This window comes from Cibotium barometz, chromosome 32, assembly GCF_041138505.1.
Source record: "Cibotium barometz isolate CiBa-2024 chromosome 32, ASM4113850v1, whole genome shotgun sequence".
Lineage (NCBI taxonomy): Eukaryota > Viridiplantae > Streptophyta > Polypodiopsida > Cyatheales > Cibotiaceae > Cibotium > Cibotium barometz.
This window is the reverse complement of record NC_141077.1, coordinates 10,327,035-10,351,173: the sequence shown is the minus strand read 5'-3', so window position 1 is coordinate 10,351,173 and position 24,139 is coordinate 10,327,035. Positions and strand designations below refer to the sequence as shown.

Here is a 24,139-nt window from a genome sequence, read left to right as displayed (position 1 = left end):
TCTCACTGGGGTGATACACGGATGCAGCTCATCGCTCCCCTTCATCCCCCCTGGTTAGGTTCCTCCTACGGGCTTGGTACTGCGCGAGGAGTTTTTTGGTACACATCCCCCCGTGTTCAGCGGAGGAAGTTAACCGGCAGCCCATTCTGTGGAATGATTTGATCTTAGATGTGCATGGTAGGCCTCTTGGGGCAGCTATGCATATTCTTTGGGTTGGCTGGGAGACGCTTTGCCCCACAATGTTGGCTTGGAAGAGGTTTCAGAGCCTCACCGAGGTATAGAGATTGGATCTCACGCAGAATTTGAGAGGCTCTAGTCGGAGGATTGCACAGATTGACGCAGCCATTCCCAACCACTGGATTACTGGATCTTTCTTGGAAGACCGTCATCATTCTTGGTTTGGGGTTTTTTCTGGGACAGGTGTTCCTCTTCAGGTTATGGGTCTCCCCTTGCCTAGGGAGGATGATGCACCGGTCTTTTTTTCTGTACTGGATGGATGGCAGTTGGAGAGATGTGACGTGCAGGACCTTATTGAGGGCCCCTAGATTCGTCCTGTCAGAGTTGTTGGCATGTTAGGGAAGCACGTCTATGTTGAACCCCCTCCCCCTCCCTCCCCCAGGGATGGTCACAGAGAGTGTTAGCCTTTGGTTGTATGGTGGCTGCCCTATCAGACATTTGCATTGGGACCCCGGTGAGTGGGTGTGGAAGGATGCTTGTAACCCCTTGAAAAGCATGCCTTTTTTCAGTTATACGGTACGGAATGCCAGACATCTTATCTTGGGACACATTCAGAGTGTCCCTATTCTTAGACCCCATTGGGAATCTTACGGCATTTTGACAGACTGACATTCAGAGGGTTTTTTGGCGGAGATTGTGGAATTCTTATAGGAAGCCACAGATTTCCTCCTTTATCTGGGTTTCTCTTCATGGTGGTGTGGCCACCAATCAGTGGAGGTTAGTTACTGGTGCTTGCCTAGCATGCCCTAGATGTGCAGGAGTTTCGGAGTCAGTTTACCATTGTTTATGGGGATGCAAGGAAGCACAGAGGGTTTGGTCTGTGATTGCACACCTCTTTGGTAGGATTAAGAGGGATGCTATCATTTCTTTTGGGTTTATCATTTGGTTGACACAGTCTGGGTCACAGCTGAGATTTGAGGGGACTGACAGGAGCTTGGCCACTATGGTTAGGCAAGGAGTTGCTCGGCAGTGTTGTCTTCAGGATTTGCCACTTTCACATTAAACAGTTCTTGGGAGATTATTGCTAGCATCTCAGCCTGGAATATCTTGAAGGCTAGATGCATCGAGGCTATTGAGGGTACTCCCGTTCTTGTTTCTCAGTGTCTTTGCAGGATTTGGAGTGATATTATTCACACCATCATGGCTACCTGGGCCAGAATCCAGGGATCTTCGAGGGCTGCGGAGAGGAAGCGTAGCCAGTTTATGAGAGAGTGGGACATTGGTATCTTTTTCACGTCCTCTCATTCGGGACCCTATTGGCAGCACAGGGCTCCTGATTGGTTGAGATCTGCACCTTTCTTGGTGTGAAATTTCCGTTTTGTAAAATTTTTTCATACTTAATAGAAGTCTCCTTTCTAAAAAAAAAAAAAAAGGTGGGCAGCCCATCATGCAAGAATAACTCCACGAGTTGCTAATCTGGGAGGGGGAGAAGCCAAAAAGCAGCTAGGCGCCTCCTTGCAGCTGTTTTTGGAGTGGAAATCTCTAGGGTTCTTGACAGGTGTCAGTTTGGCATGCTAGACAGCTTCTCCAAGGCTGGTCGACTCCTTCCAGGGCTGATTTAAAGCTGATCGCTTGCTTCCATAACTGCTATAGACAGAAGCGATTCCTCTCTCTCTCTCTCTCTCTCTCTCTCTCTCTCTCTCAGCAGGCGTCTACTTCTGGCTCCTCTACAGGGCTGGTTGACTGCTGTACAACAGATTTCAGGGCTGTGTTTTGATGCTCCAAAGGCTCTGGGCTCAAGGCAAACAACAGGGCAACCATCTCATCTCTTGGGGTGACTTGTACAGCATATTTGTGGGCGGAAAACAGTGTCGTTCAGTCCAATTCAGCAAGATTCTTCGTGACAAATTGGAAGGCAAACAATATCTAAACCTGCGTGAAAGCTGTGGCTCTAAGGGTAGAACCTTCGGGTGGCCAGAGCTTAGGTTTTCATGGCTGGTTTTTCGGGACAACACTATTGCTAGAGGGTGTGGTCACGAAGTAGAGTATGGCTGTACCCGAGGAACGCTTGGAAGGCTGAGATTGAGGCCTCAAGCAATTGTTTTATTTGTTTTCATCATATTCTGGATATATCTGGTACCAGCCTCTAGAGTGTTTACTCTTTGGCACCCATTGTCTGGTACTAGAACACTCTGTTGGTAATAAAGATACCTCGAGGCCGGGGGAGGGGAGGGGGGGGGGGCGGGTGGCCCAACTTCAGCCCTAGTGCTGTTTTTTGTGCAGGTTTCTCATATTGTTGTTTTAGTGGTTTTCAAAGCATGATTATGTATTGCCAGATGCTTATGTATTATGCCTTGATGTTATGCATTGGATAAGATTTTTTGTGTACACGCTTCCGTATTTGTGACACAATCAGAACCGGATTTTGCATAGATATCTTGGGTATCTTTCTTCACAAAGCACATGTGAGATTCTCTAACAAAGCTCTCTTCACAAAGCCAAGCCAAAACAATCCCACAAAAGCAGTCCAAACAATCTCCGAATTTGCCCCAAAACAGCCCGTTGTTGAAAGCCTGTTTTTAGCACAGGAGAGAAGCAAATTGTATAGTCAGTCCATACAAACCACCATAAAGAGTAGCTAGTCGGGAGAGAACACGTTGCTGTATGACCAGCTTTGCTTTTGGCCAATAGGGAGAGCACACATTGCCGTATGACCCGCTTGAGGGCGGCCACCAAAAGAGAAAGCAGCGTTGTTGCTCTACGGCCTGCTCCTTACGAGGAGTGTTCTTGTATGGCGTGCACCTCTATAGCAACCAGTTAAACAAGAGAGAGAGATATTCATTGCTATCGGCTTGTCTGTAGGCGACCAACAAAAACAACGCCCACAACACTTCTGTCTTCCAATAGGAAGAAGAGAGAGAGAAAAGAAAGAAAGCTGTATTAACGTCTACTAGAGGCCGAACTCGACCTATGAGACAAATCAATGTACAACTGTCAATGTCTTCTGGATGTCCAGAAAAAAAAAGAAAAAAAGAACAAAATGAACATGAAATAAACTATGAAAGTACTGAGCTAGTGGGGGGGTGTGATGGATGGAGCAGTACTGCTTGAGGCTTAGTATGCAACTTATATGCGCAAGGTATACAAGAATGCAATGCAGATCTGTCTAGCTCCAACCAGTACCATAATGGGGGTGTAATATGTGATACATAGGCGATGGCGAGGCAAAAATACCTCGGAGCATGATCTCCGGGTGTGAGTGTAAGTGAGCTAGCCGCTTCTGGATATGGTGTTGATGTCGAGCCCGTATCTCTGTGATCTCCCTCTGATGTAGTCTGGGAGTTTGGTAGCCTGGTGCTCTCGGTCTCCGTCTGGCTCGGTGGTCCGCAGCGCGCTGAAGTGTAACCGAGGCTATGCTAACTAATGTACTTTATGATTTTGATCATGCCCATATAGAATATCCAAATGTATCCCTAAATCTCCCCAACCTCCCCTCCTGTGTCAGGATAGGCACTAAGATAGATCTCTGGAAGAAATCAGTGAGCTGGAGCTGTCGCCCACCTCTCCCTGTGGTAAGAGTCCGTAGCAGTGTCTCTCTGTGGTGAGAGAGAAAGAGTAGTAGCTACTGCCGGCCTGAGCACTTGTGCACCTTCTCCCCAAAAAGAACTGCCCCTTCATGCCTTTTATGATTCAGCCCTAAATATAATTGGGGAAGTCACTTTTAGCTTCCTCTATCTTCATGCCCAAGTTTTGTACGCCAAATTTGGCCCTCAACCATAGGTGCCCTCTTTTGTCCATGAATCCATGTCCAAACAATAAGATGTCCGGCCAAACTTTAATGATGTCTGAACACATTGACTCATAAACCATATAAGTCACATACATGATTAAAATCCCATGATACTGATGCTTTGTGACTATCTTTCAGGCCTATCCATGCCAATGAATCCCTTCTTTTGTAGAAAATCCCCGTTTTCACCTTGGTTCCGTTTTTTGTGTGGGATTTCCCCAAAACACTGATCAAAGTTGGTAAAAAGGCCAGAATGGTGACACACACATGAACACAAGCAGGTACATACAAAAGATGGACACACATACAAGCTCTGCAATACCCATTAAACCCCCCTTCGGAGCCAAGGTGGTGAGTCTGCAACGCAAAGAAGATGCTACCACCTACCCCATCCACCCTACCTAAGAGCTAGAATCGCCATCTACACCTCGCATCCATGGTGGTCTCATATTAGTGCAAGACCGAGATAGCGAGGCCGACACTTAGTCACCCCCTAGCTCTTATCTAGGGTTAAACTAGAAAAAATACTGACCCTTTCATAACACAAGGTGGTACAAACACTTGGCGGGAAAACATAACACACAGGATTATTTTTCAGTTTTCGGGGGACATCCCGAGCAGAGAACCCCGACTCACACACAACATCAAAATTACAAATTCCGAGGAAATCAAGGTGAAATCCCCTGTTCGATGCCAGTGGTGTTGCCTTTTCCGGCATCTTTTCCACGCTACTGACCCGTCCATGACCTTAAGAAGACCTCAATGTGTCAAATGGTGGTCCCGTTTGACCAATTTTGGTCAATTTTGGCAAAACCCCCAAATTTGGGTGTGTAGACGGGTTTATTAGCTGATTTTACAGATTTTGGAGAAAACCCCAATTTTTACCGATTACGTTAGCTTCAATTTGATGATTTTTGCCTTGAAATTAAAAACCCGCAATTTTTCTTGAATGCAAGGTCTTCAATTTTGCTGATTTCTGCAAATGCCCTAAATCTTCATGAATATAGGAGCTTTAATTAGATAATTTTTTGTTGTTGTGTTAATGGTGACGATTGTCTGGTCATGATGACAATGATGTTGATGAGGTGACACGTGTGGAGAAGCTGCAGATGGAGGCCAGAGACGCTGATGATTTGGCTGAGATGAAGAGATGGCCAATGTGGAATAAGCCCAAGCGCATGCAGTGAGAGCTGCTAGGTGGGGAAGAAGCCCAAACGTGAGCTCTGACAAAAAGAGCACCCGACGGTGAAAACAGGTTGGAACTGACGTCAAGGTGGGAACAGTCCGGTGGGGGCACGAGCACCGGCGACGGTGGCCATTTATGTGAAAAATGGGAGCGGGCTGTGAGCTGAGACATGACGATTGGATGTGCAAGGCTTCAGGTGGCAGACGTGGAGCTCGTCAGTGATTGACGACGATGACCAGTTGAGGCTGCAAAGATGGACGTCAGACAGAATGTATTTGCTACGCAAGCAATTGTGGTCAAGGTTGAATGGAGCTACATAGAACTGAAGGCTGTTTGCAGAGCTGATAGAGGCGGGGGTTGCAGGCCGGCAATGTGCTGTTGTTGGTGTTGATGTCGAGCTCAAGGAAAGGGGCTATGGTGGTGGTGATGGACGACGTTCAAGACCATATGCTGGTTGACGGGCAATAGAGCGGGTCTCAGCTGAGCGTGAGTTAGAGCTGGTTGCAGTTGAGTGTGAGTAGAGTTGGGGCAAGGACAAAGGCTCTGATACCAAATTAAGGCCACAGGCCTTAGGGTTAGGCTTAGCAGTACACAGCCCTAAGGGGGATATCCTCCATAGCTGTGGAGGGGGGGGAGAGAGAGAGAGAGAGAGTGAGAGAGAAATGATGAAATGAAATGATATATTAACGTCTTCAGAAGGCCAAAATGACCTATGAGACCAAAAAGGTTACAACAATAGGTGGATCTGATAGAATGTCTGTGTAAAGAAAGCTAAAAACCAACTAAACAACTAACTAAAACTGAAACAACTATGAGGAAAAGTACGGTACTAGGAGCTCCTAATGGATAACATCTGGGAGGAAAACTCCAGCAACAAAGGTAAGCATCATACACATCACTATCCAAAGATGTCTCTCATCGGTCGATGGCGGATATCCTCAATGTCCTCCATGGTGAGTACTCTCATTGGACGTCTCCCATGCCGTGCTAGTATGGTCCTGATCCTCTGTTGTAGTCTCCGCCGGTGTTGAGAGAGAGAGGACAATGTTGAGGAGGGAGAGGGTTGCATAACTGAATGATGGTTTATTAATGATATGAAAGATTATTGTACAATGTTCACCAAGTGTATGCTTTTGTAGCTTGTAAACCTTATCTTTTGACTCAATCAAAATACACACTACAATAGACTAATGCCACATGGTATACACTTATCTTATCCGGATACAAGGGTGTGTTCACACGTAGGCAGGTGTTCACACACATACATATGAACAAGGTCACACACACACATATACATAGCCCTTTTGGGGGCAGTTCATAGACGAACACAAGCGGGTACATACATATGAACAAGGTCACACACACACACACACACACACACACACATACATAGCCCTTTTGGGGGTAGGTCACAGATGAACACAAGTGTCTACATACGAGCTCCGAAATATCCAACACACTTGGGTCTCATAGGGCCATTGAGTCTTTAATAGACGTTTAATATATCTTTCTTGCTTTCTTTCTTTGGAGCTGAGCACACTAACAGAGAGACATGGGCTTAGAGCATGAGGGCATGCATGCTTCCCCAGCTCAGTCTCCACCTTGGATCACATCTTCACCCTCTGAGCCATCATAGAAGAGGCCAGAGCACGACACTGATGCGTTTACTGTTGCTTTGTGGATTTCTGTAAAGCATTTGATATGGGGGATTATGGCATTATATGAGTTGGTCATAGGGACGGTGAGATGCCCTGGAGAATTATCAAAGGAGATCTTTAATACCATTGGAGTGAAGCAAGGATGCCCACTGTCTCCCACCACTTTGGCCTCTACATCGATGAGATTTTGGCCTTTATTGATAGAGGAGGGGGAGGATATGTATCACTAAGAGGCATCCTTGTTTCCATACTACTTTATGCTGATGACATTGTGCTTATCTCGCAGATTCTGTAGAGGCTCTCCAGAAGCATCTTGACACATTATAGTGGGATCTCACAGTAAACCTTGGAGAAACCAAGGTTATGGTCTTCAACACATCCCCTCTTTTCACATCTCGACTGAGGCTCACCTACATGTGGAGCCCAGTGGAGATTGCACACTCATGGGAGTAACTTTTACTAGACTGGTCTTCTCAATGAGCCATGCTGTAGAGGCTATGCTTTTCTTGCTCTTATGAAGAGAGTGCTTCAAAGCCCATTTCTAGGAGCTGAGGACCAAGATGTGACCATTTGACACCTTGGTCACTCTGGCATTGATGTATGGAGCACCCTTTTGGGCACCGGATCTTACAACGGCCAAATGGCCAAAGATAGAGAGGCCTCATGTCATGATACTCTCCCGTATGATAAGCAGCAAACCTCGGTCCCACACACTAGACCCCACTTTGGTGTGGCTTGAGTTTGGGCCATGACACTGCAATGAGCTTGATGTTCCAGGCTCCATGGACCTTGCCAGCAACACAGATATCAGCCCCGTCTTGAAGAGATCTTGGAGAGGCATAGAGCCACCTTCCCACACCTGGCGGATCTGGAGAGCCTTCACAGGCTAACCCCATGCTCGATATCCTTGATGGTCCTCTCCTACTCGGGGATTAGCTCCATAGGTTGTATGATGATGATGGTCCCATTTTGTATCATATGGCTCGGATTTGACATTCCCAACTCATAGCTCTAGTCTTTGTTTTCTTTTGTACCATGATGAGATTACATGGACACTATTGTACCAGTTTTGGTCTCATAGACCCAGTCTTTTGAAGACGTTTATATAACTTTATTTCTTTCTTTCTTTCTCCCATAATACGCACCCCCCCCCCCCCCCCCTCTCTCTCTCTCTCTCTCTCCGGCCCCATGAGGCGATGACACACCTTAAGACCAGAAGCAGGGGCCAAGCCTTGCCTCCACCTCACGGAGTAAGTAAAATAACGTGAAAAGTAGTGGTATTTTACTGGCGCCAAAAGCTTCCACTTATTCTACACCTCTCAAGGCATTTCCCAACATAGGACTAGAGTCAAGCTCAACAGGGTCTTCTTTTCCCATTGATTTTTCCAAGCCTGTTCCCTTGGCTATGGTTGCTAGATAGTAGATAGGGACAATGGGAATCTTGTTAATCCATTCATGTGCGTCAGTAGTTAGATGACGAGGCATTTGGCTGCCTTAAGAGACTCAGAGTTACTCCCGCTGTTTTTTTTTTCCAGGAACAAGATCCTCTATTAGTTATCGATAAAACAACCAAAATGGTCAAGTACAAATCCATTTCCAAAGGGAAACGCTAGTCAAGATGAACAAAGGGGAGGATGCACTTCTCCTCTGGCTGGCCGCTCTAGGAGGAGAAGGCTATCTCATACAATGTGGGAGGGGAGAGAGGGAGGGGGGGGATAAACCACACAGGTGGTTTGTAATGCCCAGTGGGATTGTAAACCGGCCTTCAGAAAGCAAAGGGCGGTGAAACAAACATTCGCACATAAAACACTTCAACACCATTGAGGACCTAGAAAAGGAAAACAAACAGGGGGAGCTAGAGTGCTCCTGCAAATAGTACACGGACACCGATTGGCCCCAAATCGCAGTGGCGCCCCTTGCGGTATTTCTTTAATTGATTTTAAGAGCTTTGATTACAATATAAGGCTGGTAATTCAGCCGTCCCAGTAGAACTCCTGAAGCCTGCAAAGAACCTGCATCTGGCTTCTTGTCCACACGGCATCCACAAACAAGTCCAGCCATTGTTCATATCGAAAGACTCTCACATTGAGTCTGCATACAGAAGCTTTCTCCCATGATCAGGGCTGCCACAACCATCCATAGCCTCTCACACTATGAACAGCATCACACCCTGACACATCCAGTGCTTCTGCATCACAACACAAACTCCCAACTGTCTCTCAAAAGAGAACTCGCATCACAGCACAGCATACCATACAGTTGACACACCTGTACAAACCCTCTCTACCTTCCAAGGGTACTATCCATCTCTGTCATGGATTCCCTGTCCCCTATCTTGTCAGTAGCAAGGATGTACCAAACATGTGTCTACTCGTGTACCTTCTGCCTGCATGTGACCTTTCTCCTGGAGAAACTCAAAAACATGTTTCTTCGAGAAAACCTACGACCTGTTTCCACATGAAACCCTTAGGCCTGTTTCCCTTTGAAACTTCTGTCCTGTTTCCATACATCTAGTTACCTGTTCCCTCATGAAACATCTGGCAACATAGAGATACCCATAGCTGTAGGTCCCACTGTTCCTTTCTAGCAGGAAGAAAACAATCTGCTCCATGAGCACGCAGCCATGCGAGCTTGCTTCACTCCCATGCCAAGAAACATAACCAAATGACCTGTACTTGCAGCCAAAAACCCAAGCACATAGCTGAATTTGCAGCCACACAAAAACAGCCCATAAACTGTCCCAAAACAGTCCCGAATCCAAAGCATAGAGAAGCTGAAAGTTCCATCAGTTGAACACCATCATCATGATGTCTATGTTCATGAAAAACCAGCCCCCTGTTCAGTCCAGTCCTCCGCTTTTGCACCAAGAAAAAGATAGAAAAGCGCCTGCAGCCATGTGCTTTTTCTCCTATCAAAAGGTGCCCTGAAAACTGCCCAAGCAACACACAGTCCATCCTCCTGTATGCTGCGCCTGAAATCCAGCCCACCTGTTGGCAAGGAAAAGAGAGAGAAAGCACGCCCAGCTCTGTGCGCTTGCTGTCCTGCAGCCGCCTGTAGCCTCTGTATCGCCTGCCCCGCCCTTCACACGAGCATGAGAGAGGGTGTTCAGCGTGCAGCTCTGTGCGCCCAGCCAAGCAGCCCGCTTTCCAACGAAAAAGCCAGCCCATGGGTCTTCAGGCGACCAGCCCTTCTCTGCGAAAAAGCACAGCCCTCAACAAGAGTTAGGCGCCTCTTTTGCCTGGCAGCCCCTCCTTTTTCCCAAAAAGCACACGTGGCCCCAAAATAGCATAAGGGCCACGATTATCTTTAATGAAGGGCTTTTTTAATAAATTTTAAAGGTTTTTAAACCTTTTAAGCTAAAATCTCTTTGCCCCCTTTCACACATGGGGTTATCCACACATGGGCTTCCATCTTCACTCCCACCTGATGCCATTCACACTGTCCACCATGTCCCCGTGCACATCTGCATCTTGTCCAGAGAAAAACACAGGGTCGTGACAGGGATCGTCACCAGTATCTGTAAGAAAGGGACTGTGCTGCTAAATCCTGAGGAAGGCCTCCCAATGCTTCCTCATGTGGTCTAAGCCGCCCTGAAGGTGCCCCCACTGACCTTTGACTGTATGACTGATATTGAGCGAGATGCTCTGGATAGACTCCGCAGGCGGGGTGAGGGTGCCTTCAGTGGATTTGCTGCAACGAGCTCTCCATATATGCCATGAGGCTATACTACTGCAAATCCCCCATCTCTGGCTAGAACTTGGGGTTCAACGACCAATAGGCAGAGCGGGAATTGGCACAATGGAAATACAAAGGTGAGAGACCTGAAGGGCTGGTCCCCCACCTTCCTCCTTAGACGACATGATGATCGCAGCCTTAATGAACCAAGCAACGGTGCCCCACGTAACAATATGGGCGGGAGCCCGATCCATAGAGGAAATGCGTAGGAACCTCTGCTAGACCTGGGCCTTTGAGCAATCCCAAAGACAGCGGCACTGAGACTCTTGGATGTCCACACTCTGACATAATGCTAGTTTTCCCCCAATGGCCAACCAAGTGCCAATGGCTAAGCTTTTGTGCGCCAACTGCCACAAGAAAAGGGTGATCTTCTGCAGTTGAAATCTGTCCCACCACAACTTCCAGAAATTTGCAAGAAAATGCGGCGGGAGGCCTTGGGACTGCCAATGTCATGGTGCTGTTGGATTGCCATCCACCTCTGACATCGGAATACTGTGGCCCAGCCCCAGCCGTGTAGTGTAGGCAAAGAAGGGGCTATGTGGCAACTCCTCTCTGTCCTCTGAATCCTGCCATGTCCACTCTCCCGGGTCCCACTGGAGACTCGTTATAGGCCGGTCCTCCCACATCCGTAGCCGCCATAGTCTCTCTTTGGCCACCTTGGCCGGTGGAGGGCGATGTGCCACTCATGTGCGTGAAAACCAATCACCCTCACCCTCCGCAAGGTGCATCTCCGAAGGTCCTTTAAGGGGGTCTCTGATCTTTCTACATGAATCCCAATAGAGAAGGTGAGTAAAGCTGAGTACTCCTCTGCACCATGAACCTACCAAGGGTATACTGTCCTTGGTGAACACTCCTAGCCACTGTGGAGGAGAAGGATCTGGTATCGGGGCAGCCATTCCGGAGGGATGGAAGAGTCTATGTCGAGGATAAGTCGGTCGGTGTCCCGGATCCCCATAAGGCCTCTCTTAGGGGCGCAGGCAAGAGGCGAAACAGGGAGGGCCAAGGGGCAGGTGATGTAGTATGTATTTTTTTGAGATTATGTGGATTCAATCACCAGGGAAACTTTTTTTATGAGTCATGAGTCATCATTATCTACTTATATGAAGATGTTTTTTTTTGTTTTTTTTTTGTTAAGTGAATCTTGGGACTCTTTTTTTATGAGTCAAGAGTCTCATCATTATCTACTTATATTAGGATGTTTTTTTTTTTTGGCTGCCTATGGATGCTAGAGATTGGAATCTATATGATGATTGATCATTGATTATTGATGAAGATGGTGATGTTTTCTAGAATTGTGTTGTCTTTTACATTGAATTCTCCTCATACTGCATCACCCGTGCCAGAGACTCGAACCCCTCCCAGAAGAGGCAGTGAAATTTCCCCTGTATCTCAGAATTCGTTGGGCATTTGAACATATAGTGGGCCTCGTCCTCTAGCTCCCCTATGGTGCCTACTCTGCTTATTTTCTCCTTTGGTGGGATGTTCTAGGCTCTCCCAGTCTCTACTCGGAGGTGGTGGGAGGATACTCTGAGCTGTGACCAATTGCGATGCACACACAGCATGTGACATGTGGATCTACATGTTCCTTAGGATCTCAAAGAATCCATCCCTGGTGAGTCTCAAAAAATGCTCTTTGTAAGACTCATGTTTTGTCCCTATCTTTGGTGATGTCACCCAAGTGTGGCGTATGTGTAGGCCGAGTAGATGCAACCGGATGATCCGGTTGATCTACTGTTGTGAGAGGTCGAGGTGTGGGGAGTCTACGTTGTACTGAAATGGGGGGAGACGATTTATTTGCAATCCATGTGCATGAAACCATTCAAATACCGAGAGAGAGAGAGAGAAATGAAATGAAATGAAATGAAATGTAATGAAATGTTATATTAATGTCTTCAAAAGGCCATAATGACCTATGAGACCAAAAGTTACATCATGGTGGATCTGATACAATGTCTGGATAAAAAAACCCAGAAAATGAAAAATAAAGATGATACTACTGGCACCTAGAAAATGAAACTGGAACTGGAAGGTACACTATGGAGGTACCTCCATCTCATAATATGTGCCGCATCGGACACTGGCGGATCTCCTCAATATCCTCTGTGGTCAGCACCCTGACTGGGTGTCTCGCATGCCTCGCAAGAATAATCCGAATCTGCCGCTGCAACCTCCGTCTATGCTGGGATGCCCTCCTCCGTGGTCGTGGGCGTCTGGACCACCCAAGCTCAATCGCACGATCAATCAGTGTACCCCTGGTGTGGGCGGTATCCATGTCCTGCTGCTGCTGTGGTCCATCTGGCGCAGTGATGCCCGGACTAAAGAAGTTTGTAATGTGCCTCTGAGTCTGGCTCTCTGTGCGCCTAAGCAGGCTATCTCTATGTCTCCGCAGCTCAAGCAAGAACAATCCCAAACACCTCTGGTCCTGGTACCCCATGACTCTGGAAAGTGGTCCAAAACCCTCTTTGAATAAACAGTGGAAACGACCACGTATCTCATAGTATGCAGTACAATGGCATATATAATGCAGCTCTGTCTCTGGCTCCCCATGGCATACTCGGCATATCCTGGCCTCAGCTGGTATACCTCTATATCGGCCAATCTCAATCTCAAGCTGGTGTGAGGATGTGCGAATCTGACCAATAGCACATCGTACTGCATGAGACAAGTGTACATCCATGTAACTGGGTCTGATCACAAAACCATCTGCTGTGAGCTGAAGAAAATGTTCTCTGTAGAAAGCCATCTTCGTGCCCAGCTCCTCAGTCGGCTGTATCCATGTCCTCCTAATGTCCAGCTGAACTAAATCCTGACGGATGAGTCTGGTAATCTCTGTCCGTGTAAGAGTGAGAGAGGGTGCCTCCATAGAATACTGGAAGGGAGGCAATCTGTCCATGCTAAAACCATGTGCCTGGAACCAAGATGTCATCTGTCCATACCAACAAGCCGTGTCTCCCTGTAAAGCTAACTGTCGGGAGGACTCCAGGGCGAGGCGTGCATATCTGTCTCGGGGGAGATCCCACAAGCCATGTATGTAGGAGACTGATCTCGTAAGAGCCTCAATCACCAGAGGGGCAGCCGCCAGCTCTGCTCGAATAATCTCATGAGGTACCACAGCCTTGGCTCTAATAAGCCTAGCAATCATAGATACCAAAGGCCTCTCCATACCTCTCCACCCGCCTGCGCTGTGATGGCCCACTGAAGGTCCCCATATCTGCACTCCATAAAGCATAGCTGATGTCACTAGAGTGTCAAAAAGCCAGAGTTTTGTTCGAGGTTCCTGAAACTGAACCTGCGAACACATCCTCTCCAAACCACCCAGGGCTGCATGTGCTCTAGTCAATCTAGTCTCTGCTGCTCTCCTCATCGAAAACACTGGCCCACTGAATACTACCCCAAGATATGTATATGCATCTGTATACTCCACAATCTCCTGCCCATATGTAAATGTGGGAGCTGATCGCCTAACCCACTGTGGCGTGGTGTTAAACACCATAACCTTGGTTTTGCCAAGGTTGATAGACAATCCACTATCATGTGCAAACTCATGTAAAGCATCCAGATGACGCTGCATACCCTCAGGAGAGTCAGAGATCAACACAATATCATCAGCATATAACAATAGTGGGATCCATGTACCTGCTAGCTGGGCTCCTCTGTCCCCCAATCTCTCAATGTAGTCAGAAGCCTCATCCACATACATACCAAACAGTGAAGGAGATAACGGGCAACCTTGCTTCACTCCTATAGTTGAGTGAACCAAAGTAGAGACCCCCTCTGGGGTGCGTACCTGTCCTGCAACTGATCTGTATAAAGCCATAATTCCCCATATGAGCTCTGTGGGTACCCCCATCTCCTGTAATCGCCTCATCAATCTGGCTCTGGGCACTGTATCAAATGCTTTGCGGAAGTCCACAATGCTACAATAAATCCGTCGCCCATGCGACCTGCCCTCCTCAATAATGGCCCGGAGAGTCAAGATGTGGTCAAGAGTAGAGAAACCTCTCCTGAACCCTGCCTGTCCCTCTGCTCGAATGCCAGCTCTCTCTGCCCATCTACTCAACTGCTGCTCAAGAATGGATGCATACAATCGTGCTAGTGTGTGACCAATCATAATAGTGCGATAATTCCCTGGCTGCATAGGGTCCCCTGACTTGAAGATAGGCACGATGGTGGACCTACTCCAAGTCTCGGGTAAGCCTTCGCACATAGCACGATTGAACATCACTGCTAGAAGCTCTGCCAGCATGTCTCTCGCATGAATAAAGTGCTCAGCAACCAATCCATCGTGATCATATGCTCTCCCAGTCTTCATCCTATCAATGGCCTTCCTTACCATCTCTGCGGTAAAGAAAGTACATGTCTGTGGGCATGGTGCTGGCGGGTCAGGAAAAGGTGTCTGTCCAGGAACTGTATATAGAGATGCTGCATAACTACCCCAGACCTCTGTAGAAGTGATGGCCAAAGCAGGGGAGGACTCATGAAACAGACGCCAAGCCTCCCTCGAATCCTGGCTCAAGAACAGCTGGTATAATTCCTGCTCTAGCTGAGCAAGGAAGGCCCGCTTCTTCCTTCGCACAAGGCGTCGGAAGGCAATACGTGACTGTCGGTAAGTAGTGACTCCCAAAGCAACCTCCCGCTGCAGTCGGGCTCTGGTCTCTCTGCACTCCTCATCATACCAGCTGTTCTGGGGCATACATCTAGAATGCTGTCTCTGTCCAGGCCGAGTATGTGGATATGCCTCTCTCGCTGCATCATGTAAAGTCTCTGTCAGTATATGTGTCAACTCCTCCAAAGGTCTCCTTGGCTCCTCTGTGTACAGACGTCTATAAATCCCATCTGTGTAGACAGCATCAGTCTCTGAGGTAAAAGTATATCGAGTGTGATCTGCCCCTCGTGTCCTCTGAGCTGTGGTAAAGTGAAAAGAGATAGTCAATGTCAACAATGCATGATCCACTACTACCCCAATGGGCCGAGATCCAACTGTGAAGTCCTCAATGCATGAAACAAAGCTGGGCATAGCCATAACATAATCCACTGTGCTAGCACCATGTCTATGTGGAAAGCAAGTAAATCCAGCTGCTGACGGAAACCTCTGCAAGCCATTAAGTATGGCCAACCCATGCGCAGTCCCCATATCTACCAAATATCTCCCATACTCTGTGCACTCCACATCCTGTGAGCTTCTGTCTAATCCCATATCCAGAGTGTCCAACTCTCTCAGCATCTCCTCCGAGGTATCATAAAAGGCTGTCTGGCGGTTGCCCATCCGGGCATTAAAGTCCCCTAGCAGGATGATGTCTCCATCCCTAGAGAACTCCCATATGTCATCATCTAGCACAGAGAAAGGAGACTGCCCTCTAGGTGCTGCATATGTCGATGTACTAGGAGCAAAATAGCATATGGCAATATACAGGAATCTGCCTGTGTCGGCCCTCAGTCTCACCCACATATATCTGGCCTGATCATCTCTCCGAACTATGTGTATAAGCGGTTGCAGCTCCTCCCTGAAAAGAACTGCCACCCCTCCTGATCCTCTACTACTGTGTACCGATCTCGTCCCTACTCTGCAAGCTGTCTCCCCGGCAGCGGCGCCAATGGAGAGACGGAAAACTCTCTCACTTGTAGTAAGAGTAGCACGATCCACGTGTAGCTCAATCCAATGGGATTTGCATCCCTGTCGGAGCTAGGGATTCGACCCGTACCGGTGCACAAGAGCTTATCCACAAATGGAGAGAATGCTCATGGCTACCACCACTTGACACTAGACTAAGCATACACACAAGCTCAACTTGTCCTCATTCCTACACACCCATTCATTCACAAATACAAGCAAGAGGAATACAATCACTATGCACTCAAGCAAAGAGAAAGACCTCACTCCACTCCTATCTTCCTACAAGCATGCATACATTCAAGCATCAAGCTTCCATGAAAGCTTCAAATCAATCCATGTACTCAAAAATGAAATACTAAAAGCATGCATAAGAGTAAAATGATTAGAGAAGAGGATGAGAAAGACTCATGACATTGCTAATGATTCAATGAAGAGATTTACCTCATACAATGATGTAGATGGGGTGAGAGAAGAGTCTTCACCTCTATGGAGAAGAGGGAGAGTAGGTCTCTCAAAGGAGCTCTTGCATAAACAAAGCCCAAAGTGTGTCTAAGCTCTCAAATGAGCCACCTTTTATACAAAAATTCTAGAACTCCCATAAGTCCCCATGTGGGATTATTATCAAACCCTCTCCCACATTCATCTACAAAGTGGAACTCTTTTCAAGAGCCCTAAGTATCGTTTTTGTTGCATCCTGGTATTGATCTTCATTTGCAAGCAGAGAGAGAGAGAGAGAGAGAGAGAGAGATTGATTTTGGGATTTGATGTTGCAGGCCTTAGATTTGATCAAAGGGAGAAACGCGTTGTCCTTAATGGACTCGCACTTGGAAGGCCAGTTTACAAGTGAGGATGGAACTGAAGTTGTACGATTGGCTTCACGATGCTTACAATTTGAACCCCGGGAGAGACCAAATGTAAGAGCCCTTGTACAATCATTGGTGCTCCTGCAAAGGAGAAATGAGGTATGCACCGGTTCATTTCATGCTTCTTTGGGCTTTTTTCTGTGGTTTTTTATAGTGATAGTTGCATATCAACTTCAAATTGAGTTTGTATGCTATCTTTTGTAGTTCATTTGAATGATATCAGGTTGTTTTCTCATGGAGCTTTTTTAAAAACTGTGCAAAAGTTCCTAGAAATACTCTCTCTCTCTCTCTCTCTCTCTCTCTCTCTCAGAGCAGACTACTTACAATATTATGCCAAACCCAGACAAACACTCCTCGGGAACAGAGGATATTTTGCAATCTTATGGTGATCCATGAGCACGATCGGGGGGAAGCAGGGATGCCCTCTCTTCGTGACATTGATTTTTCTCTGCATGATCATGATAGTTGACTTTATTGACAGGTTAAGTGGCATGATCTCCATTGGAGGCACATTTGTCCCCATCCTCCTTTATGCGAATGACATAGTGCTCATTTCAGATTCAGCAGAGGGATTGGAGAGACATTTGGGATCACTACAGGCCTTTTGTGAGCTGCAGGACTTGAGAGTGAACCTTGGCAAGACCAAGGTCACGATTTTTAACACTTTTTGTCCGGTGATGTCCTGGCTTCATGGGATGTTATTGAGATAACGTCATCTTATGTCTACCTAGGAGTCATGCTGCATTGGCCCTGCTTGAGAGACAGTGTTTCCAGGTTCACTTCGAGAAACCCATCACTAAGGGATGGATATTTGACACCTCAGTGACTCTGGCGGTGATGTATAGGGCTCCTTTTGGGGGCAAGAACTTGGAACAAAGGATGAGAGGAAGGTTGAGTGGCTTGAGATTGTAATGCTTTCTGGCTTGATTCAGAGTAAACCCTTCATACCACACCCCATCATACTACCAAAACTCTTACAGATGCACTGTTACAGATAGTGATGTTCATATACCTTGTCTACATTGGAAAGCCTCTGACTCCTGAGGATCGCATTGGTGGAGTCATCTCAGTGACTAGCAGAGCTGGGACATGACAGGGTGTGGTATGCCAAGTGTAGCATGCGGAAGACTTGGCGATGAATTGTGAACTTGATAAGGGCACAAATTCAGCTTCCAAACTTGATGTTTCACATATGCACATATGAAAGAGAGAGAAGCGGGAGAGAGTACACTGTATTGGGTCCCAAGTTTTCGGCACCTTTCCCCTTGTGTTTACCTTGTCTTGTGCTGCCCAGGGCATGTGCACAAGCAAGGACTTACGGCAAAGTTCTCAGATGCTTAGACAAGGCCTGGAAGCACCTTTATATATGAGATATGGGCCTTTTTCTACTGGCTGACTGGGCATATGGGCTGGCTGACTTGCAAAAGAGGACAAATATTCATATATTTGATGTGTTTCATACGTGTGGTGTCCTCTTGCGCCTATGCATGGGCACCCCGTATTGCCTTCCTCCTGTCCCTTTGGCTTGGCTGGTGGGCTGTCCATAGCCCATGGGCCCAACTGACCTCCACAAATCCTAATGCATATTGCTAGTTACCATGCTACTGATGGGTTCACACATATATAGGCTCCGCTACCTAAACCTAAGATTCCGCTAGATGCCTATACACCCCACTACAAGCCTAATAAGTGCCTGGAACCATAGTCACAGGGAATGGGCATTTTTAGACTCAGGAATGTTGGGGATGGCAGCATCTTTCCGTTCCCATTCCCACACCATGTCACTCTATAGTCACAGGGAATGGCCATTCTCAATCTTTGCCGTCCCCGTTCCCCATCCCCATTTGCGTCCCATGTGACTATGCGTGGAACATCAATACATCATTCAGGAGGGCTACATCAATGTGTGGGACAAACACAACTTACCTTTTCGATACAGCGTGGTAGTATGACCAGGCCTCGCATGCCATTGGATTTTGAGGAGCTCACTAGTGGAGTAGACATCACACATTAGCGGTAGGGATTGAACCTGCAGTCTTCAGGTCATGAGCTTGATGAGTTGGCCATTTACTCACCATCAATGTGGTAGCTTTAGATTCACGAGAAGCTTCAAAGACACAGGGAGGCCTCCACAGAAGGTGGACACAGAGAGCCTACATGAGGTCATAAATGTTGCTTGTGCAGAGTGATCATACTATAGGTGGTACCTATATCCATGATGTAGCCGGATGGCTATTTTTATATTCATATGATTATGTGGGATCACTATTGTATATGTAGCTAGTTGTTTCATTTTCTTTCTCCATGATATAGTTACCTCATGGAACTATTGTAACACAATTTTGGTTTCATAGACCTTTCAGGTCTTTTATAGTCGGTTGATGCAACTTTCTTTCTTTGTTTCTTCCTGTGGCGTGCATGCACACACGTGCACACTTTTTAAAAAAAATAGTGAAACTACTGCTTCATTGATAAAACAAATGTATAATCATAGCTGTCCCAGAGCGGGACAACCAAGACTCGGATTAGAAACAGTGGGAAAACACCTCAAGTTGGGGAAAAACAAGCTCTCTGAGATCATAAGAATCTCTAAGAGACTGATAAAGAGATCTACTAAAGAAGGAAAAAGGGTTGACATGAACCGCAAAAAAAAGCAGCTTTCGGACATGATAGATAGTCTAGAAAGCCCAAAATCTAGTCCAATCCAAGAAGACTGCATAAGCTGGCAATGTAGGAGAGAGTCGACCAAAAAGCCAAAACTGTCTTGCAAAAAGTCTCCCTAGAAATTGTGCATTTAGACCCCCTAACAATTTGTCCAAGAGGGATCGAGAGTGGGAGCAGTACTAGAGAAGATGGGGCACTGTCTCAAATGGTGTGAGCATCACCTACAAGAGGCTGAAGCAATGTATCTATGTGACGAAAGAATCCCCATGGGGAAAACCCCCATAGAAACAGCCGTTGCTTCAAAGGCAATTTGCTCATCCGTATCCTTTCCAATGGTGCTCTCCACCAAGGCAAGGATTTAGACATCTTCCAAAGATGATTCGCATGCTCATGAATCCAAGGGGGAAGGGGGTCGCCGCCCGGACGCGCGCGCGCGCGCGCGGGGGGGGGGGGGGGGGGGGGGGGGGTTGACTTATAAATTGAGAGCTGATGAAAAGGAAGAGGTATATTGAGGGAGACGCTTGTCAAAAAGCCAGTCAGTAAGTCTGTCTTGTTCTTGAAGCACAGGAAATGGTTGTAATTGTTGCATCATTTCCATAATGACTCTCCAAATTAACCTATGATGCAATCCCAAGTGACAATGTCAGACTGCTCGAGGAAAACCATACCATGCTCATCTAATAACATCCCGTCTGTGGTGAATTCTTTCTTGGTTGAGATAATACAAGAGGCACTTCAAACACCCTACTCCAATGAATGTTCTCCATAGCTAAAGAGTTTCCTTGGTTTTAGGGCCGGGTCGACCACTATAAGTGGTGCAACAAAGCTTTCCAGTCATGAACGAGAGCAGTAGCATAGGGAGAATCAAAACTGTATCATCATAACGGGTGACCCAGAGTCCATATGCTTCTGCACACATGGAGACACATATTGCCCAACATGCAAGCCCATGGCTTTGATTTTGCCACAAAATCAAGTAGAAGCACTGCCTTTTTGGCGAGAACATGATTATGGATATTGGGAATAATATGACCACAATGCATCTTGGGCGAGCAAACCAAATCTTCCTGTATGTCTGCGAATAGTGTAGTCTATAATCATGGCATATCTCCCTTTGTTGCCTTGATCTTGGAGACAGATTGACATTTTCACAAAGGCCAAGAAGACAGCTTCCAATATTCAATTTTTTGATGTAGCTTTGCGTCACCCATTCAATCTTTTCTTTAAGGGAGATCTCCCATCCAGTGGGGTATCCAAGATTTTTGACTATTTGATTAGGTGGCACAATTTGGCTTGGCCAGAGTAACCTATGCCAATCACAATTTTTCAGTGGGGATAATAGCTTTGATTTTGCAAAGTTGACATTCAGCCCAACATCCAACCCATAAAGCGGCAAAGCTTGCATGATTATCTTGACATCATGCTTTGTATTCCGAGGAAAAAAGAAAGAATCAGCAGCATAGGCTTGAGCCACAAAATTTCCCTTCCCCATGGAAATTCCATGTAGCAGGAGCATCGGATGTGTAGCAATAGCATAAAGTAGAGCATTGAGAGGACATCCCTATTCGACAGATTTTCCTAACTTCCAGGGGGCTGAAGGTTCGCCTCCCAAAATGCATTTCATTGTACCTTCTTGATACAACCAGTAAATAACATTTTTCATTTTGCACCTAAATCCCATTCTATCTATTACCTGTGCTATAAAATCCCATTGAATAGTATTAAAGGCTTTCGCTATGTCCACTTGCATAATGAGGACATCCAGGTGCGTGTATTTGGCATATTCTATGCAAATATAAGAATTGGCTATATTGTCCATAATTTGCCTTCTTGGGAAAGAAACCATACTGATTTGGATGAAGACTAGCATGCTATATACCTTTAATTGTATTCACAAGCATCTTAGTGACTAGCTTGTACACCACATGCATCAAAGACATGGGACCCCAATCCATTAAACCTTCACAAAGCTGTTTTTTGGGTAGCAACTTAAGTAAGCCTTCTTTCCAGGAGGAGGGTAGCTGTCCCGATAGACCAACAATAATTAACCATCAAGAGGATGGGCAGTTTTAGAACACCCCAAAATGTGCAAAAAAACTCCACCGTAAGGCTATCCCATCCTGGGGATTTCCATTTACCCAAATTTTTGAGAGCAACATCCAATTCTTCCCCAGTAAAAGATGCATCCATAGTAGCTGCCTCATGTGAAGTGACTATAGGGTGAACATACTACAAGAGTTCATGACATGCATGTACTACTTCCTTAGAAGGGGGTTGAGGGGCAGTAAACATGTCTGCAAAATAGTGACGACAAACATTTGCAAGTTGTGCTTTGTTACATGTCCAAGTTCCATCAGATAATTTCGTTGTTGCAATAGAGTATTTTTGTCTGGCTATGTGTAGATTTTGAAAAAAGATTTGGAAGAACAACCTTTATCAAGAAGGGGCTATTGTCGAGCTCGAGTTTGCCACTTGTTTAACTTGCGAGCATCATTTTGGTCAAGACAATGTTTGGCTTGTGTCATATTCCAATTCTCATCGGCTGTCAAAGGTCGCAATTGGCTAGTTTCAATGTATTCTTGCAAGGCTTGAGCCACCTGCAACCTAGTTTCCCCCATATGCCATCTACCATAATCCTGAATAACAGTCTGCATGTGCATCACAAAACTATACCAAGCAACCTCCAAATCCTCTATCATGTGGAGTATAAGAGGATGGACATCAGCATGTACCATCTGTATAAAATGAGCATGCGATAGATAAATGTTATTTAGCATCAACAATATTTTGTCATGTAGAACATGGTCATGAATGGACATGCCAAATTATAAACGAAGCCATGTAGGTGCATTATTTGAAAGCCTAATTTATGATCAATCCACATTTTGCATGTATATGCATCATATTGGGCAGCATAGAGAAGATACCATCTGTCTACTAAACGAGTCTAGTAGTCTGTAAGTGCATAATGATGAAAAGTAAAGCCCAACTGTTGAGGCATGGGATGTGTCCAGAGATTGCATGCATCCAAAAGAGTGAGGGTTTGATCCCAAATTTGTTTCTCAAAGCGTATCATATGAGAGTGATGAGATGAATTATCAGCATAAGCAAGTGAATTCTTAAAATCCCCTGTAATAAAAGCATTTGGTAGCCATGGATATGTTTAAAAAGATTACCACAACGCAGCCTTGGTTGTTGAAGTTTGCGAGCCATAAACACTCGCAAATTCATACAGCTCATCAGCAATCATACATTGCACAACAATCCATGTGCCATTGGGATCATTGTATGCCAAATGAGGTTGAAGTTCATGTCTAACTATGATAAGAGTACCAGAAAAGGCTTGCTTCCCTGCATAAAAGATGTGATAACCAGAGGAAACCCCATGTCTACTAGCAAAAGCATGCTGATTATGCTCTTGCAAACAAACTATATGTGGCTGCATAGTATTTACATAGGATTAAAAAAAACTATTTATTTGCATTACAGAGGCCTTGCACATTATATGTAAAGCATTTGATTGGTATATGCATATGTACAACGAGTGTAACCAAAACAGGTTACCCTTCAACTTGCATGGCTGCCTGGCTCCCTGTATCACTATGCAATGCATAAAGTGGAATATCATTGTGAACATTTCTTGCATGTAAAAGATTTCCAGAGCCAACGGAGACATCAAGATTTGACACAGTGTGTCGAAACAAGGGGTAACCCCTCACAACAACAGCCCACATTCTGCCCACACTTGTAACATTCCGCTGCGGAGGTTCCTTCTGTCCAATTACGAGACACTACAGGTCTTTGTCTAAGAGGGACAGTTTTCTTGGGTGTCTGCCATGCATTTGGCTCCTGTTCTCCTTTTCTTTCTCTTTTGTAGGAGGGCTTGTGCCAATTTTTACTTTCCCCTTATTTGGTGTGACATTCAGGGCTTGCACCACATTTTTCTCCTTCTGTTGCTGAACGGGTACAATGGGAGCAACCTCTGAAGGTGGCATTGTTGCTACCAGTGGCTGCAAAAGAACCAATGGACATTCTAATGCCATGTGTCCAAACTTTCTACAAGAGAAACATGAGCCAGCAAAATTGCCCCATTTGAGCTTGAAGAAAGTTTCATGTGTCCGAAGACAAGGCAGCTCAACATCCAAGGCCACTCGGGGATGAGTTGGTTTATTTGTATCCCAAAGGATGCAAAATCTATTGACACTGCTAGAAGACTTGGGAGGGCAAACCACTTTGCAGCGAATTTTCCAGAAAAAGTAAAGCAGGGCACATATAAACAGGAAGCTCATCAACTTCTGTAAACGGAAGGGGCAACTGAACACGGAAAATCTAATCAATCATGAAATCTGAAAATACACATAAGCATGCTAGATAAAACAAGATGACAAATATGCTCAATACACCACACTTGGGGCCAGAAGATGGGCTGATCCCCCCCCTTTATTTTTAGAT

At 46.0% G+C, this 24,139-nt stretch overlaps 1 protein-coding gene across 3 annotated transcripts in view; it reads left to right on the top strand.

The window, feature by feature from the left end:
- Positions 1 to 24,139, top strand: part of LOC147619801 (serine/threonine-protein kinase BSK1-like) — a 113,178-nt gene that overhangs the window by 65,848 nt on the left and 23,191 nt on the right. For all 3 annotated transcript variants that reach the window (XM_086825639.1, XM_086825637.1, XM_086825638.1), the window contains exon 7: positions 16,934 to 17,122. In XM_086825639.1, coding sequence (XP_086681765.1) covers positions 16,934 to 17,122 — 189 coding nt within the window. The remainder of the gene's footprint in view (positions 1 to 16,933; positions 17,123 to 24,139) is intronic.